This window comes from Pongo pygmaeus, chromosome 2, assembly GCF_028885625.2.
Source record: "Pongo pygmaeus isolate AG05252 chromosome 2, NHGRI_mPonPyg2-v2.0_pri, whole genome shotgun sequence".
In the NCBI taxonomy this organism is placed as follows: Eukaryota; Metazoa; Chordata; class Mammalia; order Primates; family Hominidae; genus Pongo; species Pongo pygmaeus.
The window spans coordinates 88001329-88023160 of NC_085930.1; the positions used below are offsets into that span (position 1 = coordinate 88001329).

Here is a 21832-nt window from a genome sequence, read left to right on the forward strand (position 1 = left end):
ACACAAACAGTGATCCATGGATCTCAGGTCCACCCTGATCATTACTTAATGTAATTTAATTGTTTGCACATTGAAGCTTGACAAAACTGATGTATGCCATATAGAATGATTGTGAAGATCGTGTTTCAGTCCAATTTTTACTTTGTGTTTCCCATGCCTGGCATTAAAAAGGTTTTCTGTAAGGAAATGAATGAATGAATAGTAAATTTGTATAATTTGAAAGCCATACAGATTTGATTCATCCTAGCTTAAATTCCAGGGTTACAATCCTCCTTAAATATTTTATAATGCCCTAAAAATGGATTTTTGCAGTGCCTATTAATTTTTAAATGTGTGTCAGAAAAATATTTTCTTTGGCTTTGTCCTGGCCAGAGATTTTGCTTGTTAATTAAGGCCAGCAGTGGCTTCCTCTTAAGTCCTCCTTTACCCTCCGCTTGCCTCCCTGGCTACCCTCCCTGTTGAGTTTTGTTGTAGAACCAGTTCTGAAAATAGCAGCAGAGAGAACAAGTTTCCACCTGGGAGGGAGCCCAGCCACTGCAGGAAACGTGTGTTGGATAACGCAGAGCCTGTGGGACAATCAGCCTCACGGCTCCTAGACACTGTGCAGCCTGCCAAGTAATAGCCCCAATTGAGTTTTTAATCACTTATAATTTTTCAGATGATTTTTATTTAATACCGTTAAGTCGCGCATACGGTCTGTAAGGTTTGTGTTTCTACATGGCTAGACTTTGTAAGGTTTGTATTTCTGCTATGGCTAGACTTTGCTTGATTGTGACGAGAGTGCAAACCATTGCAAAGGTGGAATACTTTCTGGAAGGTTAGAGTCATGAACTCAAATGCCTGAGGGGCCAGACAGGTCAGGTAAGAGGGTGCGTAGAGGCAAAGAAGACCACTGGTAACTGTGGCAAACTGGAGCAAGCATGACCCATCCTGCCCATTGCTGCATGGTAAGGGCAGTTCACAGCAGAATAAGACAGCAAGAGTTGAAATAAGACAGCCAGAGTTTTTGTCCAAAAGCCCAGGGCCGAAAGCAAGCTCTCCAAAAATCAATTCACTCAAAGGCTAATCTGTGAATTATTGAAGACTTTTTGAAGTTTAAGGTTTTCTTACATCTACTCATGCCTCTGCTCATGCCCCTGTATCTGCCCATGCCCTTGCATTGCAGCAGCCTTAGGGCACTGTTCTAGACGGGGTCCAAGATCTTTGTCTGTCAAGGGTCAGGCAAAAAACCAAGAGGAGGAGCAAAAATTTCTCTGCAGAAATCCTTGATTTAGTATGTTCATGTGAATTGGCTTTAGACACATACTTGCTTTTCAACATCCTCTATAAGAGATGGAGTCCCTGGAACCAGACTTTACAGGATTCTCAAACAGCATTGAGAATCCAGACTTAACTAGAAGCTTTCTAATTTTAAATGTTGGTCACTAATCCAAATTATTTTAAAACAGTGGTGTATGAAAGTTTGATCTGCAGTTAGAAAACCACTAGACAGAAACTTTTCTGTAAAGGTTGTAGGTTTCAGTATACGAAATAAGAAATAGTGGAGAGATTTGGATAATAATAACACTATCTCATATTTAACACCTTATAGTTTACAGAATACCTTTGAAAACTCTGCATTAGTTAATTTTCACAATAATCCCATGAGGTTGCTACAGCTGGGGCTACCATTCCCATTTCACAGAGAAAGTACTAGAGAGACTGAGTGTAGAAGACTTCGTTATTTGATTATTGACAGGTTTGCTTGCTTAGTGCTCAGTTACCATGTGCAGCACTTTGGATACATGATCTCTTTGATCCTCAAAATAATGTAGTATAGTTGTCATTTTAAAGACTGAAAACATGGAATAGCAACTTTAGGTAGCATTTATCTACCCTCACCATAGTGGCAGACTTCAGCATAGGTTAAAGGCAGACCGTCTCATTTTGTCTTCCTAACAGCTATTCTAGGTGTAAACTAGGTTCTCTCAGAATCCCAAGTTAAAGGAGGACAAAGACTTGCCCAGAGTCACACAGCTAGTTAGTGGTGGGTTTTCAACTCTGAGCTGTCTCTTCCAAGCCTTTTACCCCATGATATGGTGTGCCAAGGCTCTGCAGTATTGCTCATGGGCCACTCATTAAATTAAAGCCAGTGAAATTGCTTATGTTTGACAGTTTATATCTTCTACAACAGCAATTTCATATGGTTCAACCTAATATTATCTACTTTATCTGCCTCCAGTCAATGTTAAACTAATTTTCAGAAGCAGGGAACCATTGTGAACAAGTGGATTGTTTTGGGTTGTATGTAATTGCATTAACAAATCTGCTAATCATTTATTAACTTAAGAAAGATTTTGAACTTGAAAAGTGAGGGTGGGTACCTAATGGAAAATCCACACATATTTGTCAAATTTAAGTGGAACTTTTATTTTCCAAGCACTTATTATTTCTGCCATAAATGCAGATGTTGAAGTTTTCATTGATTTTAAATGATTAATAATTTTATGAATGCTACTTCAGTTTAATGGCACTGAAACTGAGTGATATGGTTAGGAAATTATGCATATAAAAATTACGAGGGAGGGGTTCCACATCTTTCAGTAGAAGTTTCTTATTTATAGACATTGGCCTTAATTTAACATCTAACTTGAAAATGTACACGATGTCTTGATATAATAATGATTAAGGAATGAAAATTAAATTCATTAGAGCTTTGTCTCTCTCCTTTTTTTCTCACTGTGCAGATTATTTTTAAAATAGTTAACCATTGTACTTTCCTAAACTTCACTAAAGAATCTTCAGTTAATGAGAAAGTTAACAGTTTGGCCTAGTTACTTACACCTTCAATGAAGGCATGAGACATCCTTTGATACAACCTCTGTAGAAATGCAAGATTAAGTGCATTTCTTGTTTGACACGTGCTAATTTCTTCTTTGCTCAAATGTTAGCCCCTAAAGACACATGTGAGGTGCCTTTCTTCAAGCTGATTCGGCTCAATTCTAGCGCCTTTAAGTTGGAAACCTGAAAGAAGATTTTTGAAGATAAGGATAGATTACTTCCTATGAAAACACTTGAATGATTGAGTTGAGTATAAGCCACCAGAATGTGCGTAGCAGGTTTCTACCTGGCACCCTTCAAATGTGAACGTGGTGCTCTTTCATGTACTGCATTTAAAAAAATGTGTATGGTGAGTTTTCCTGCTGATACAGACTATTACACTCCTCTCAAAGAAAGTGGGTGTGTATCTCTATAAATTTTGATGATTCAAAAAACATTTTAAAAAATATTAAAACTTTTTCTCTTAAAAAAGAAACCTTATTGGCCAGGCATGGTGGCTCACGCCTGTAATCCCAGCATTTTGGGAGGCTGAGGCAGGTAGATCACCTTAGGTCAGGAGTTCCAGACCAACCTGGCCAACATGGTGAAATCCCATCTCTACTAAAAATACAAAAAAGTTAGCCAGGTGTGGTGGTGCATGCCTATAGTTCCAGCTACTTGGGAGGCTGAGACTGGAAAATCACTTGAACCTGGGAGGTGGAGGTTGCAGTGAGCCGAGATCGTGCCATTGCACTCCAGCCTGGGTGATGCAGCGAGACTCCATCTCAAAAAAAAAAAAAAAGAAAGAAAGAAAGAAACCTTATTTATAAGAATAAAGCCTGATAGAAGCAATTTTTTTTTTTTTTTTTTTTTTGAGACAGGATCTAGTTCTGTATCCCAGGCTGGAGTGTGGTGGCACTATCTCTGCTCACTGCATCCTTGACTTCCCAGGCTCAAGAAATCCTTCCCTTTTCAGCACCCCCAAGTAGCTGGGACTACAGGAGAGTACCACCAAGCCTGGCTAATTTTTGTATATTTTTTAAGAGACAGGATTTTACCATGTTGCCCAGGCTGGTCTTGAACTCCTGAGCTCAGGTGGTTAGCCCGCCTCAGCCTCCCAATGTGCTGAGATTAGAGGCATGATCCACTGTACCCTGCTGAGAAGCAAATTCTTTATTATCTTTATGTCTCACGGAGACCAGGCTATTACTGTCTCCTTTTGGGTTTTTTTTTTTTTTTTTTGGTGCTTGTGTAATAAAATGTGTTTGTTATGTAACTATGTACTGAGGTTAGACAATGGGGTTGGATCCTTGGGAAGAAACATTGTGTACAGGATTTATTATTATTTACAAATTCTGCTTTACTAAGCATAGAATTACAAACAGTAGTTAGGATTGATTCAGCATCTCAAAATCATTTCCTGTCTTCCTGGCCTTACTCTAAAAGATGTGAAGTGATGAATGGATCGATGACATTCTAAGGTTGATGTCTTTTATCATGTAGCCACTGAGTATTATTGATATCAACTGTGTTTTTCAAACTTTGATCTTGATGAACCACCCTTTATGATTTTGTTCATATGAGAACACGTATTATTTATTTAATGTTATCTTTAAAATAACTTTTAAAAAATAGCTTACTTTTTAACTTTTCAAAAGGAAACTCTTGTTACTACCATCCCTATTATGTATTCAGCTGATTAATTTCCTATTATATAAAACTGTCTTTTTAAACTTCAAGTGAAAAATAAGTCAATTTTTTAAAGTATTGCTCTTTTTCTTAAATTCTAAAGGCAAACTTTATATTGCTATCATAACTTACCAGTGAGATTTCTCTATGGCAAATTAAAAATATATGTATCTATTAAAAAAATTAAAACGTAAAAATCTATTTATGTACAAGTGAGAGTCACATAGCACACTATAGTGGGACCTAAATCAAACTGGGAAAGAGTGGCTGAAAGTGAAGATGGGCCACTACTGGAAGAGTGACCCATACTGGGTGCTACCATTGACACAGGGTTTTCTGTTAAAGCTTAGCAAGGGTTTGTTCCTACCCCGCACAACTCAAGAGAGTCAAGCTTGCCATTCAGCTAAAGAGGCGCCACATGGGGTTTACTGTCCTTTTTAAATATTTCCCTGGTTCCCTCTTGACGAGTCCCCTTATTAAGGGAAGGTGACCTCAACTTTTTAGGCCTGTAAGGATGCCGGCAGTAATGAATTTTTTATCTTCTGTGAGGCTTGCTCTGAATTGGATTCAGCATTATGCTGGTGCATATATGTAAAAAGATGACCAATTGATATTCAAATGTAATGAGGAGGAAGGTTTACTATTCAGCATAGCCTCCTTTGTTTTTAGCCCTAGTAGGTTCTTTGCACTAAAACAATACAGCTTTCCTCTTCCCATCTGAAATCACTGTGTCTAGCTGGATAGGAAAGACATCTTTTCTAACCCACTCCAGAAATAAAATACAGTTTGTTCTGGTTTTCTAGTTTAATTTTTTTTAATGTGCCTAGAGATTTGGATGTGAAGTCTTAAAAAAAAAAAAAAAAGTATTCCTTTTGAAAGATGCAAATGTGTCTCTCTATCACCTAGGAAACTATTATGGGACACCCAAGCCTCCTAGCCAGCCAGTCAGTGGGAAAGTGATCACGACGGATGCCTTGCACAGCCTTCAGTCTGGCTCTAAGCAGTCGACCCCGAAGCGAACCAAGTCCTACAATGATATGCAAAATGCTGGCATAGTCCATGCGGAGAACGAGGAGGAGGATGACGTTCCTGAAATGAACAGCAGCTTTACAGGTAAAGGTCAGACCATGTTGCCCTCAATGGACCTGGGGAAGGGATGACGAGGAGGCTTTTGCTTAGAGTTTTGAAAAGGATGCTGTTGTCAAGAGGGATTTTGTAGGGTCGCCAAAATTCAAACTTGGACCACACAGTGCTTGCAGAAGAGATGTTCCTTTCCCTGGTCTTCTTTTCATGCCCCTTTACAGGAATATTTTAACTTCACCAGAATACCTTAAAGGAGCTGGGGGTGAGTGTATGAAGAAGGAAAACGAGAAATCAGCATGGTTTCTTTCTCTTCAAAATGATATATGTATATAAATATCTGTATTTTGTTAATTGATATTTTTTGGGGGGGTAACTTGCAGCATCTCTATCATTATGGCTGATTGCTATGAAGCAAAATATGAGAATGTGTTTTATCAGTTTAATGTCAGTTGATGCTGTATGGAAGGCCAGCAGCATCCTCTTATATCTTTGAAAGCAGAGATATAATGGAAGGATATTATGTGTTCAGTTAACTTATGCAAAATTGCTATATGCCTTAAAAGGGAGAAAGATGGAAAAGTAAAATTCTAACATTATATCCTATATATGCATTCTATATTATATAGCCTATGTATTACTGACTATATTATATATATTTTATCTATATTCAGGGCTGTCTACCTCCGAGCCTAGGTATGTTGTATTTTATGAAGGGATTTTCAAGGACAAGGCCTTTGGGTAAGGCCATAAGACTGAGTACTGCACAACTCCAGGGGGCACCATTCACAGGGTATGATGTGTGTTCCCTGAAGGGCAAAGATTGCAGTGAGCCGAGATTGCACCACTGCGCTCTAGCCTGGGTGACAGAACAAGACTCTGTCTCAAAAAATATAAATAAAAAAATAAATAATAAATAATAATAATAATGTTGTGTGTTCCTTGGGTTAGTGCAGTGACCCAGAAGAGCTCAAGAATATTTTTTACTATATGAGGATCTGACCTTACATAGTAACTCCAAATGTAACAGCTGAGTAAGATAGGAGTAACTTCAGTCTATAGTGTTGTGAATTAGAAGAACACCTTGTTTCTTCTATTGTTCCTATCCTTAAATATTGTCTTTAATAATTTAGAGTTATAGCTATGAATAAGTTATCCATTTTCAACATATGAGATTATCCTGTCCCATAGTGGCCTTTTCTCACATTACCATACTTCGGTCATTGTTTGATTAGCATCAGCCCCAGTGAAGGGGGAGATGAGTGAACTGTTTTCCCCTGTGCTACCAACTCTAACAGAATATTTAGGAAAAGTTTGATATTTATGAATGCTGTTTGCAACCTGTATGGGCCTCACTTGGGTTTTTTAAAATTTATTAACTAAGCTCAGAAGACTAAAATTTATCAAATGGAAATAAAATTTTTTGGATGAGTTTATTGTCATAGCAGTAGGATAGCCCAACATTTGTGCAAGAAGTGTTAGGTAAAGACAGAGGAGATTTGTTTGTTATCCTGGCTTGGCTCTTGGTAGTTGTCTTTTTAGAAACATTATGCCTAACTCATCCATGTGTAAAATGACTCGCTAGGATTGGATCATTTCTGAGTTTCCCCTTTTAGCTGTATGAATTTGACTCCATGAAAATTTCTATTTTCTCAATTAGAATGGGTTATACCAGTGCCTGCCCTATAGTTGTAATATCTAGAAGAAATTTGCCACCTTGTACCTATGTTTTAATTGAAATCAGCTGTTTTCATTCATTTAGGAATCTTTCATCTGCTTATAGTGGCCCTTACCAAAATGAAAACAGATCATGAAAACATGTTAACATTTCTTTGAAAAAATCTCATACTTTAATGCCATGATAATTTGATAAATAAGAATAGCAAATCATGGTATAACCTAAACCATAGTTGTGGTCACAGAAACAGAAGACTTTGGAGGTAGTGTGCAGCAAAACAGTTTTGCCAAGCAGATTGGGTGGTCCCCAAGAAGCTTGTGTGCCTGTATTTGTCCTCCATTTATTAAATAGATTTTTTGGTAGAAAGAAGGAACAAAGTAGAGGTAGTTGACTATAAGTCTAGATGCAGTTTCCTGTTTCTAACTACTATCAATCTCTCTCTCTAGAAACCATGCCTCAGAAAATCTGACCCCATAAAATCGCCACTTGAAATCCTGGCATCTTAGAACAACTTGTGGGCCCAGATCATCATTGCCAAAATCAGTCTGATGATTAGTTTCCACACAAAACAGAAAGCCAAATGACACCTGATTGTGTTCCTCACGTTCTTATCTGATACCAAGAAGGCCAATAGGGTGCACTGAGGAAAAAGTGGCCTTGAGATATGCACGTGATGGGACCTCTTCACAATGTATGGACCATGTTGACTGTCCCCTCACTTATAACACTACACCTGCGACAGCTGACAATCTGTCATACACTAACTCATGCTAAATCTTTCAAATAATTAACACTACCCAGTCCATAAGTATGTGAAACTAGTGGTATCAAAGCATTTTGTGTTCTGAACCACATTACATAGGAATCCACCAGCCAGTTTGCACGTAGAGTGACAGTGGCATAATGAGGTGTTGGCTTCTGCTTGGGCCAGCTATGATAAAGGCATGAGCAGCATATCAAAATGTAGAAATATTATGAAGCCATTAAAAATTATATTTACCAGGATATTTTTAATAACTTGCTGCTGTTTCTATCTTAGCTGCCTTTTGCTTGAGTGTTTTGAAGAAGGTATGTCTCAATAACACACCTGAGTAACGTTGGGACTGTTTGCAGACAAAAGATCAGGGAGCCTATTGGCCAGAAGCATCCACGGAAGGCAGCCCACCCCTCCTTTCTGCAGTCATTGATTAAGGCAGAAGCTGAGCAGTGAGCAGTCATCCCAGATGCTCACCATGGAACTGACTGTGAACACAAAGCAATGGGACAGTCTTCTACAAATTCTGCCCAAATTATGGACCTGAAAAGAGCCCTTGAAAAAGAACACTTCCTATGTGGGCTTAATGAAGGTAGAGTTACACTGTTGGCCAAAGCACAGTTATATACACAGACAAAGACTTTTGCAAAAATATTGTGTTTATTAGAGACAACTTAGAAAGTGTGTAACAAGGGCCGGCGCGGTGGCCTATGCCTGTAATCCCAGCACTTTGGGAGGCTGAGGTGGGCGGATCACCTGAGATCAGGAGTTCAAGACCAGCCTGGCCAACATGGTAAAACTCCGTCTCTACTAAAAATACAAAAATTAGCTGAGTATGGTGGCGGGTGCCTGTAATACAAGCTACCCAGGAGGCCAAGGCAGGAGAATCACTTGAACCCCGGAGGCAGAGGTTGCAGTGAGCCGAGATTGCGCCATTGCACTCCAGCCTGGGTGACAGAGTGAAACTCCATCTCAAAAAAAAAAGAAAGAAGAAAGAAAATGTATAACAAATCACCATAACTAAAAAGTAACAGGTTCATTCATGAACACCTCTGAGAGACATCGAAACATTACTTAATCATGTTTCTAGGTTTTTTTCTTCCAATAATCCCTGATATTCTTAAACATTAGGTTGCTGACACTTCTTTTTTGTTGGTAGACAGTGATAAAGCATTGCTTTGGAATGTTAAGAGATAATAATTTCTTATAAGAGCTAATATTTCTCAAGTATGGACTATATGGCAAGTACTTTGCTGAGTTCTTTATGGATATACCAGGGAGGTCAAACACCTGGTCCAGTATCACAAAACCGGTGAGGGAGGGTCAAAGCTGCCACTGCAACCCGGAAAGTCTGATTCCACAGCTTGAGTGCACACCTACTATGCTATTTGTGTTTTAAATCAAGTTCATCAGCTTTATGGAGCCTCAAAGATTATGATTGGTTGTACACAGTGGGAGATACACAAACCTAAAAGCATGTATAATTTAAAATGAGCTTCAGAAATCTTCTTTGACTTGGCTTATGTTGTTGAAGTCACCTTTAAAAGTCCCCAAGAGTGAGTGTGTGTGTGTGTGTGTGTGTGTGTGTGTGTGTGTGTATATAAATGCTTGGAAGCTTCTGATTTACTATGAATAAAAATGACATTCGTGTTCACTTATGTTTTACAAACGATTTTACATGTATCCCATAAACCTCCTGAAAATCTTGAGAGAGAAGCAATCCATATATTACCTTCCCAGTTTTGCAGATGAGAACCCTGAAGGACTGTGTACCTGTTACACCACTGAACAATGGGAAAACCAGGTTCCCTGTCTCCCCATTCCATCTTGTTCCAGTATGCCATTCTACCTGTCCTCTTTGGATTCACTGGTAACCTTTAGTAAGAAAGTGGTGGCTGTGCTCCTAAATCTTTGGTAAATTAAATGAAAGGTTTTGTTTGTTTGTTTGTTTGAGACAGGGTCTCGTTCTGTCACCCAGGCTGGAGTGCACTGGCGCAGTCACAGCTCACTGCAGCTTCAACCTCCCAGGTTAAAGTGATTCTCTCACCTCAGCCTCCCCAGTAACTGAGACTATGGACACGTGCCACTACACCCAGCTAATTTTTAATTTTTTGTAGAGATGTGGTCTCACTATGTTGCCTAGGCTGGTCTCAAACTCCTGGGCTCAAGCACTCCTCCCTCCTCAGCCTCCTAAATAGCTAGGATTACAGGCGCATGTCACCATGCCCAACAAAAGATTTTTTTGAAATCTCAGCATGTGTCAGAGTCAAAGCCATGACTAAGGCTGTGAATTCTTGAGTCTGCCGTGTGTCTGTGCCAGCAGCTCATTTTTGGACTTTCCATTTTCTTTCAGAAAATGAGATTCAGATTCTGTTGAGCTGAGAAGAAGATATGGAAAGCATATAAAATAAAAACAAATACTTGGATAATTTAAAGTAAGATCTCATTGCTGGAGGGTTTTTTTTTCCTCCAGGAAATTAAAATTACTGAGAGATTTTCCAAGAGAGCTAATATTCCCTTCATGCATTGTCTAGGAACATTGGCAGGACTTTTTTTTTTTTTTTTGTAAACATGTAGACATTCAGTGTTAAATTGAGTGCATCTCATTTCATATGTAGTGGCTTACCCATTGGCACTACCCTTTTCCTGTTATATCCAGTTTCTATTAAAATAGGTTAATTAAAATTTTTAAATAACATTATTCTTCCTCCTTATCATCCTGACAGTTTGCTGCCTCCTAAGTGAAAAGGCTGTCACTGAGTTTGGACAGTTGTAGTTCCAATAAGAGGTCTCAGTCCCAAGCACCCATTGAACATGCCCCAGGTGCCAGGCACTTTGCATGTGTTAATTCTGTTCTCATGCCATGTACATTATGCCCATTTTACAGATCGAGAAATATGTGCTCAGAAAGGCAAAGCCACACAGCTAGAAGCAGACAAGACTATGATCTGTGGTCTGATGTTATAACCTATCCTTTTTCTCCCTATTTGTAATGTATTTGCAGGCTGGGGGACAGGTCTGGCCTGAAGACAAAATTAATCATAATTTTGATGAAGATAGAGGTACTTTTGCTGCCGGCAACTACCTACTGTGGCTCACTATGTGCTAGACACTATTCTGAGCGTCTTATCCATTTAATCCTCCCCACAACCCCGTGAGGTAGAGATTGTTTTTGTCCCCATTTTCCAGATAAGCAAGTGAAGGCACACAAGGTTAAGTACTTTGCCCACATCAGTAAATGGTAAAGCCAGGATTCAAACTCGGATAGTGTGGCTCCAGGGTCAGTGCCTGTAATCATGACCTTTCATTTTTCACTGGTGTCATACTGCATTATTTTTTAAAGAAATTAAGATTGAAGACTTGGGAGATTTTACATAAAAATACAAATTTCCAGCTTGTCTTGAAAAATCAGAAGTTTGGCAACCCCAAGTCCACTCTCCTCCAGGGCACAAACTGTCTGGCACTGAGTGCCCAGCTCCCTTCAGCCTAGACCCACTCTCTATACATCTCATTTGCATCTCTGGCCTGGCACTGGTGCACAGAGGAGTATGTAGCCAGAGACTGCACCACTCTCTGCTCATTGGCGGCAGGGCAACACCTGTCCTAGGAGCCGGAGGTTCTGGTGATTCTGGAACATGGCAGGTTTAAACCAAGAAGCAGGTAGAGTAATTCCCAACTGAAATTAGAACTTTTTAAACCATTGATTTTCTACATCATTTTTTCTTTTAGTTCATAGGAGAACTCTTAGTGTCTTTGTCTTTAAAATGTAGTTATTATACCACCTGAATATTCATCACCTGGGTACTTTAAAAGTGTGCATTTCGGAACCTTACCCCAAACCTGTTTCCTGGAGGACAGAGCCAGAAATATGCATTTTAACAGTCTCTCCAGGTGATTCTTTTATGCACTTAAGTGTGAAAAGTCTACCTTCCAAAGATATGCCAGAAATGAATATTTGTTGGCTTCTAGAGAATTAAAGGTGACTCCTTTAATTCTTGCCAGGTTTTGAATTTATTTTGTTGTTGATTAGTAATTTCAAAATTTTTCTTCTATGTTGGCCTAATTCCTTTCTGTTCCCTTACTTATAGTTCGTCTATTAATCTGCACTCTTGGATGCAAGTTGCAAAACTAACTCAAATTGGTTTAAGCAGGAAAGTGAATTTGGGGGTTCAAGCAAACAAAACGAGGGGCATCCTTGATTTCAGGTACGAAATCAGAGATCAGTGGCTCAGTCAGGGATATTAGATGACTTTCTTCATCTGTCACCTCTCCTTTTTTCTATGTAGACTTAATTCTCTTGCAGGTCATGTCAAGCTGTGTCAAGATGGCTGCCAACACCTGCAGCATGAGAACCTATTAGCAAATAGGCTCCAGTCAAGCGACCACCTCTGGCTTCATGGTTCCAGTAAATCTTCCATGCCTGACATTCAAATTTGTTTGCCTTAGATCATGTACCTATTCCTGACCTAATAACAAGGACAAAAATGATAGAATACTCCTGATTGGCAAGGAGTAGGATGTGGAGCCAGGAGTAGGTCCCCTCCTGGACCATGTGGACCTGGAGTGGAGGGGAGCACCACAAGAATACCTGATTGGTGCTAGCAGGAGAAGAGCAAATAGATGCAGGGCTGGGAATACCTACAGGCAGCCTCCTCTAGGGTGGTACATTTTTGGTGGTGGTGGTGGTTTAGTAGGCTTGGCATGTCCTCCATCCAGCTTTTAGATTACCTTTACTCTCATGTGTGTCATTGGAAGCTTCTCATCAGAGAAAGCTTTGAAAACAGCCTTTTATTATTGTTCAGTCTGTTTTTGCTAAATCAAAAATGTCTACAGAATTACTGTGGGAGGTAGAAATTCACTACTTACCCTGATTATTCAGTTTTAAAGCCCCATGGAGATTGACATTTAATATCATCGGCCTCTATAAAAATTCAACCAGAATGTCAACAATGCCATTTGAGGATATTTTGATGACATCGCCTCTAATGTTTCTAGTTAATAAGAAGGCAAGGAGACTCAAGTATTTCGAGCCTTCTTTTAAGACTCAAGTCATATCAGTCCACCAACATGGTACTTTTCTGGGGGTAACTGTCTTGGTTTTCACAGGAACATGACTTTTTCAAAAGAGGTTCCAATCTGAGTCACTGGTATAGCTGTCTTCATATTCTAAACTTTTGTATACGTTTCAGCTTAATTTACCATTCTTTGATCTTTGCCAGTGTCTACCAAAAATATTTATGCAAATATAAAAATAACTTATAAAATCATTTATACAAGAATGGGTAATAATGCCACTGTGTCTGTGTTTTCACCCTGGATACTTTTTTGTGCCCAAACATCTTCTGAATAATGAAATCAAATGATACCTATGGAATAAGGGTGCAGATCCATCTGTGCTTTGATGGCCTTATCTTAGTTTAAGAGTTTGAGTCATGAATTGGTTTCTTCTTTGACATTTCCAAGATTGTGAGCAACGCATTACTTGGGATTTTCTTTCCCTTCTTTTTAAGTAAAATAAATTTCATTGATCATTTCGATGCTTTCTAATTAAGGGACAGACATCTAAATAAAATAGAAGTAATAGTTAATGGCCAGGAATTAGGAAAGGATAAGAGTGTTTAAGAATATAGATGTGTATAGTTGCATACTTCCCGGGTGTGGGGTATGATTGCTGAATACCTCTGAATACCTTTTTTTTCTTCTTTTTTTTTTTCTCTCTTTCTCTCTCTCTCTCACCTCTTCACATGATTAAGCAGCCGGTTCTGGTGAACAAGACGAGCACACTCTCCAAGAAACAGCATTACCACCTGTGAATAGTAGCATCATTGCTGCTCCCATCACGGACCCTTCTCAGAAGTTCCCTCAATACCTACCTCTTTCTGCAGAGGATAATTTAGGTCCTCTACCTGAAAACTGGGAGATGGCCTATACCGAGAATGGAGAAGTCTATTTTATAGAGTAAAGTATACCATTATTTCTACCTAAATCTCTCTCTCTTTCTTTTCCCTTCCTTCCCTCTGTCTAGCAGCTGCCAACGTAAATTACGTTTAAGGGATTGATCACCCACTGATGGTATTTTTTAATAAGGTTTAATAAGTTTTGCTTAAAAAGGTAATTAATTATTATCTACTTATTGATTTTCAACAGTTTGAGGAAGCATTAGGTTAATCATTTCCCTAAAGGTTTAGACAACTAAATTATGGTATATAGAAATTATGACATAATATTTAAAGAGCATATTTAACCATTAAAAGTAGTAAATATATTGCTTTTCTTTCTTAATTGAACTGCAGTGTCCTTATTGTTTTAAGACTTCTTCATATATTCTAGATACAATTCCTTTATCATATATGTGATTTGTATGTATTTTCTCCAAGTCCAGCTTTTCTGTTCATTGTCTCAACTGTGTCTTTCAAATAGCAAAAATTCTTAATTTTGATAAAGTCTGATTTATCAGTTTTCTTTTTAGTCAATTGTGCTTTTGCTGTAGTAACTAGGAAGTCTTTGCCTAACACAGAGTCATAAATATTTTCATTTTTTACATTTTGTGTTTAGGTCTGCAATGCGCAAGTTAATATTATTACATGGTGCAAGGTGTATGAATTAGGTTTGAGAGCAGACAGACAGGAAAGTCTTTCAGATTTATAAAATGTGAATGCTAGCTTTTCTGAAAAGGAAAAAAAATGCCTACATTTGAAACCATTCTGGAAAATCTAAGATAATGTGGTTTTCCTAACCAACAGTAGTCAGTTTTTAAATGCAGTATTTTGACTTTATTATCCTATCATTGAGATTCACCATGTTTTAATGTACCACTAAGAAAGAAAAAGAAAATGGCTGATTAAATTTTTTAAAAAATGAAACCACAGATTCATTTATTATACTCGTATAGATTGAAATTGATCTACTGTTAAGTCAACGATAACAAAGGGGAAGACATTGCAGAAAACTATGAGAAGGATCTCAATTTTGCAAAATATACATGTATACACACACATCCTACATCTATTCTATGTGTACATTTGTTTCTGTTAATATGTTATACACATATCCTACGTCTATTCTATGTGTACATTTGTTTCTGTTAATATGTAGATCAAGGTCTAGACACAGAAAGTTCTAGAAGTATCTATTAACAGTTGGGTTTGAGTTAAGTAAATAACTTACTTTCTAACCATATTTTTCATTGATATTGGTTGTGAATTTTTTATACTTTGTGTGTGTGTGTATACACACAGTTTATTTATTTATTTATTTATTTATTTATTTATTTATTTTTTCCCTTTCTGAGATGGGGCCTCACTGTATTGCCTGGGCTAGAGTGCAGTGGCATGATCATAGCTCACTGCAGCCTCTATCTCCTAGGCTTAAGTGATCCTTCCGCCTCAGCCTCCCAAAGCGCTGGGATTACAGGTGTGAGTCACCAAGCCTGGCATACTTAGCATATGTTTTATAATTAGAAAAAAACAATGAAAATTAGGTAGTATGATTTTTCTAAACATATGAGAGTTAGAGAAAAGGCTTGGATCTCAGAACACGCTCTTTGACAGCCGGGTGCAGTGGCTCACGCCTGTAATCTCAGCATTTTGGGAGGCCAAGGCAGGCAGATCACCTGAAGTCAGGAATTCTAGACCAGCCTGCCCAACATGGTGAAACTCCATCTCTATTTAAAAATGCAAAAATTAGCCAGGTATGGTGGTGCATGCCTATAGTCCCAGCCACTTGAGAGGCTGAGGCAAGAGAATCGCTTGAACCTGGGAGGTGGAGGTTGCAGTGAGCCGAGATCGCACCACTGCACAGCTTGGGTAACAGAGCAAGACTCTGTCTCAAAAAAAAAAAAAAAAAAAAAGAATACCCTCTTTGAGAACCTACCCAGGAAGACTTCTGAGATAAGTGAATTAGAGCTTCTGTGCTATTTTCCAGCCAGAGGGAGGGGACAACCCATGTTTCTGTCTTCATGTTAATGACAAATGCTTTTTAAAGATAAGGGTAAAAGAAGCAGTCTTTTCTTGAGAGTCAAGAAGTGTATTAGTTAAGAGCTCAACTAAAGGGTCATGTTGTTTCCATCATTTACAAGTTATTTGACCTTAGAAACTTGAGTTTACCTCTTGCATCTCAGCTTTCTATACATATATATAAAAGGAGGACTTGAATATTATGAATTGTACCTACCTTGTCAGACTGTTGTAAGAATTAGAGGAGATAGAGAAGCTGAAGTTCTTGGGCTAGTACTAATTAGTGATCACTCTTGTTATTGTTACCATTTTCATCATCATTATTTGTGGTTATTCTGAGGAGTTTAAACATTGTTATAAAAACAGATGCCAACCATAAACTCAGGATTTTTTACTTAGCTTTTGCAATAAATTGCCTTTGAAATTATGTCACATTAGTAAAGAAGAATTATGCTGAGAAAAGGGAAGGATAATAGGTGTTCCTGGTACGGAATAATCTGTGAAACTCAGATTCTTAGAAAAGAAGGTACCAGTAATTTTGTTCAAGACTGACTTGATATATTGGAAAAAGGAAAGTTGGATATCTTGATGGTTAGCAGGATGCTGGCCTCCTAAACTATGGCTGGCTTACAAGAGAATGTAGTGATTTGCCTATTTTTTATAACTTAGCTTTTAGCTGATGTGAATCCAATGTTTCATTTACTTAAGGTTTAGTAGAAAACTTATACAAAATGTGGCTTATGATAATTATGGGATTTGGGCTGCAACTATCAAGTTTCATATATATTGAGTGATTAGATATATATCATTTATATTTTAGCCTAAATTATATACACTTGTTACTTTGTTTTCATGTGTTTTTCATTCCAAAAAACTTCTTTTTAGGTTATCTTTCATTGAATAGCAAATTAAACCGCATTAGAACCAGATCTACCTTGTTTATGCATGTACATGTGTGTACACTCACATGCAAATATATACACATTTGTTTTATAGTTTTTGGGAAATTGAAGAAATAGTAGAAATTTAAAAGAACATTAAAAAATCAAGCATGGGTTTATAAACCTTTGGCATTGTATAGAAAACAAACATAAGAAGACTTTGAAAAGAAGAGCAAATAAGACAGACTGGCTAGGGAGTGTGGGATCAAAGGAATACTAGGTGGTGAGTTTCCTTTCTGTTTTAATTCATTTATCCAGACTTAAAGCTAAAGAGCCAGCAACCCAGAAATGCCAACAGATAGAGGCAAATAAAGCCCTAATAAAAGCCTGCTCTCTCTAGCCAAAGGATCAGGAAACGGGCATCCTACAAGACAGAAAACTTTTATCCAACAACCATTCTACTCCAGCAACAGCACAGAAAAACCTGTGGTCCCACGCCTCAAGGGTAGAAGCTTAGACTTCTATCCTTGACAGGCTGTGTGACTAGGAGCTGAAACCTCCCTGCTGGGTGGCGTCAGAAAAGGCCAAATGTAGAGCTGGCACTTTGCATCCAGGCAGTAAGGAAATTCCCCTTATTTCCACATAGATTTAGTGGAGACCACTTGAGGGAACTGAGGACTTCCACCCCACCTGGCAGTAATGAAACACCCTCTTCCTCCCCACTGGTGTGGTGTCAGAGGAGGTTTAGAGGAGAATCAGGATTTTTACCCCCATCCAGTGGTAAAGAGCCCACCCTCTCCCTGTGGAGTCAGAGAGGCCAGCTTGGGAGCAATAGTGAGATAGTCCTACCCTCCCAGCCTAGCTGGTATCAACAGAGGCCTAGGGAGCTCAAGCCACCATCCCCACGCAGCAGTAAGAAGGAGCCCATTCCCCTCTCCGTTGTCAACAAAAGCCAAATGGAGACCCACCTAAAAGTAACAGATAGCCCCCTTTCCTCTTTTCAGCCATATTAGGAAAAGCCAATAGAAGGTTTAAGATCCAGACCCCTATAATGTAATACCGAAAATATCCATGTTAATAAAAAAAATCACTTATTATCCTAAGAATCAGAAAGATATCAAAATGAGTGAAAAAAGGCAATGAGTAGATACTAACACAACGATAATAGCACTGTTAGAATTACCTAACAGATTTTAACTCAGCCATCATAAAATTACTTCAGCAAGCAGTTATACCATGCTTAAGCCAAATAGAAAATTAGAATGTTTCAGCCAAAAATAGAAAGTCTCAGCAAAGCCATAGAAGATTAAAAAAAAATAGAAAAATTTCAACTGAAAAATACAGTAACTGAAACAAAAAGCTTAGTAGATGGATTCAACAGCAGAAGAGAGCAGGGAGAGGAGAGAATCAGTGGACCTGAAAATAGAAATTACCCAATAAGAACAATAGAGAGAAAATCAACTGGGGGAAGAAAACAAACAAACAGAGCTTCAGGGGCATTTGGAACAATAACAAAAGATCTAACGTTTATTTCATTGGAGTCCCAGGGGAATAGAAAGTGGGTAGGACTGAAAAGAAAAGTACTTGAAGAACTAATGGTTGAAAATTTTCTGAATTTGGCAAAAGAAATAAACCTACAGATTCAATAAGCTGGCTGAACCTAAAGAAAACTACAGCAAGACACGTTCATAGTCAAATTTTTGAAAACTAAAACCAGAAAAACATTGAAAGCAATGAGAAATGACACCCTATGTATGTTAGTGAAACAAGTAAAATAACAGCATATTTGTCATCAGAAACAACAAAGGCCGAAAGGAAGTGGCATAGCATTTTTCTAGTGCTGAAAGAAAAGAAGAATTAACCCAGAATTCTACATCCTGTGAAAATAATCTTTAGGAATCAAGGGAAAATGAAAATACTCTTAGATGAAAGAAAACTAAGAAAATTTGCTGCCAGCAGGCCTGCTCTCAATAAATGGCCAAAGGATGTTCTCTAAACAAAAAGAGAATTCTAAAACAATACTAAAATTCTAAAAAAAAACAAAAACAATGAGGAAAAGAGAAGAATGGAGAAAGTAAAACTATAGATAAATAAAATACTTTTCTTCACCTTTTGAGTTTTCTTTTTTCCCATTTTTATTGAGATATAATTGGCATCTCTTTAAATTTTCCAAATTAGGTTTGAGTGTTGAAGCAACAATAATACTGTTTAATGTTTCTAAATGTGTGTAGAGAGAATATTTAAGATAATTTATTATAAGTGAGGGAGGGTAAAAGAATATCAATGGAGATAAGGTTTATCTACTTCAGTCAAAGTGGTAAAATGATGATGCCAGTAAACTATAAGATATATAAAATATATTTATAAATAATATATATATAATATGTGCATATATATGTAATGTAGTACCTAAAGCAGCCACTTATAAGCTATACAAAGGAGATATACTCAACAAAACTGTAGATGTATAAAAACGGAATTCTAAAATATTCATGTAACCCACAGAAAGGCCAGAAAAATAAAACAGAGGAAAGAAAAACAGAACAAAAAGAAAATTACAAACAAAATGGAAGACTTAAGCCCTAACATATCAATAACTACATTTAATAAAGTGAACTAAATACAGCAATTTAAAGATGGGGAATGGCAAAGTGAATTAAAAAGCATGACCTAATTGTGTGCTATCTGTGACACATTATTTCAAATGTAACAGTATATGTATGTTGAAAGTAAAGGACAGAAAAATATATCTTGCAAATGTTAATCAAAAGAAGCAAGAGTTGACATATTAATGTCAGATACAGTAGGAAAATCTCCAATGAATTAGAAGCAAACTAAACAACATACTTTTAAATAATCTATGGGTCAAAGAGGAAGTCTCAAGGGAAATTAAAGATAAGCAAATAAATTGAACTGAATGAAAATATAAATACAGCGCATTAAAGTAGGTGGGACACAGCCAAGGCAGTGATGAGAGGTAAATTTATAGCACTAAACATATATATGAGGAAAGAGGAAAAGTCTCAAATTAACAGTCTAAACTCCCATTGCAAGAACCTGGAAAGAGAAGAATAACTTAAACTCAAAAAGATGGGAGGAAATAATAAAGATAAGAGGAGAAATTGTCAAGAGCTGAAAAACAATAGATAAAAATCAATGAAAGAAATAGCTGATTCTTCAAAAGGATTAAAAAATTTGAAGAACCTCTAATAAGATTGACAAAGAAAAAATGAGAGAAGACCAAATTGTCAATATTAGGAATTAAATAAGGAGTCATTATGGACCCTAAAGTCATTCAAGATAATAAGGGGTGGAGATTCCTCCTGTCTGGCCAGGGCATCCCTGAAAGAGAGAAGAATCAAATAAACATAATAAAAAATGAAAAAGGGGATATCACCACTGATCCTGCAGAAATTCAAACTACCATCAGAGAATAGTATAAATACCTCTATGCAAATAAACTAGAAAATCTAGAAGAAATGGATAAATTCCTGGACACATACACCCACCCAAGACTAAACCAGGAAGAAGTTGCATCCCTGAATAGACCAATAACAAGTTCTGAAATTGAGGCAGTAATTAATAACCTACCAACCAAAAAAAGCCCAGAACCAGACGGATTCACAGCCAAATACTACCAGAGTTACACAGAGGAGCTGGTACCATTCTTTCTGAAACTATTCCAAGCAACAGAAAAAGAGGGTCTCTGCCCTAACTCTTTTTGTGAGGCCAGCATCATCCTGATACCAAAACCTGGCAGACACACACACACACACACACACACACACACACACAAACATTTCAGGCCAATATCCCTGATGAACATCGATGTGAAAATCCTTAATAAAATACTGGCAAACCGAATCCAGCAGCACAGTGAAAAGCTTATCCACCACGATCAAGTCAGCTTCATCCCTGGGATGCAAGGCTGGTACAACATATGCAAATCAATAAACATAATCCATCACATAAACAGAACCAATGACAAAAACCACATGATTATCTCAATAGTTGCAGAAAAGGCCTTCAATAATATTCAACACCCTTTCATGGTAAAAACACTCAATAAACTAGGTATTGATGGAACATATCTCAAAATAATAAGAGCTATTTATGACAAACCCACAGCCAATATCATCCTGAATGGGCAAAAGCTGGAAGTATTCCCTTTGAAACTGGCACAAGACAAGGATACCCTCTCTCACCACCTGGAAGTTCTGGCTAGGGCAGTCAGGCAAGAGAAAGAAATAAAGGGTATTCAGATAGGAAGAGAGGAAGTCAAATTATCTCTGTTTGCAGATGACATGATTGTATATTTAGAAAACCCCATTGTCTCAGCCTAAAAACTCCTTAAGCTGGTAAACAACTTCAGCAAAGTCTCAGGCTACAAAATCAATGTGCAAAAATCACAAGCATTCCTGTACAGCAATAGTAGGCAAACAGAGAGCCAAATCATGAGTGAACTCCCATTCACAATTGCTACAAAGAGAATAAAATACCTAGGAATACAATTTACAAGGGATGTGAAGGACCTCTTCAAGGAGAACTACAAACCACTGCTCAAGGAGATAAGAGAGGACACAAACAAACGGAAAAACATTCCATGCTCATGGATAGGAAGAATTAATATTGTGAAAATGGCCATACTACCCAAAGTAATTTATAGATTCAGTGCTATCCCCATCAAGCTACCATGGACTTTCTTCACAGAATTAGAAAAAACTACTTTAAATTTTATATAGAACCGAAAAAAGAGCCCATGTGGCCAAGACAATCCTAGGCAAAAAGAACAAAGCTGGAGGCATCATGCTATCTGACTTTAAACTATACTACAAGGCTACAGTAACCAAAACAGCATGGTACTGGTACCAAAACAGATATATAGTCCAATGGAACAGAACAGAGGCCTCAGAAATAACACCACACATCTACAACCATATGACCTTTGACAAACCTGACAAAAACAAGCAATGGGGAAAGGATTCCCAATTTAATA

The 21832-nt window shown here is 37.7% G+C and overlaps 1 protein-coding gene across 33 annotated transcripts in view; it reads left to right on the forward strand.

The window, feature by feature from the left end:
- MAGI1 (membrane associated guanylate kinase, WW and PDZ domain containing 1) overlaps positions 1 to 21832 on the forward strand; it is a 679422-nt gene that overhangs the window by 549087 nt on the left and 108503 nt on the right. For 17 of the 33 annotated variants that reach the window (XM_063661858.1, XM_063661862.1, XM_063661866.1 and 14 more), the window contains 2 exons: positions 5395 to 5601; positions 13757 to 13958. In XM_063661858.1, the coding sequence (XP_063517928.1) occupies positions 5395 to 5601; positions 13757 to 13958 (409 nt within the window). Of the gene's footprint in view, positions 1 to 5394; positions 5602 to 13753; positions 13959 to 21832 lie in introns of all 33 variants that reach the window. The other 16 variants (XM_063661855.1, XM_054483404.2, XM_063661857.1 and 13 more) reach the window with 1 other exon arrangement.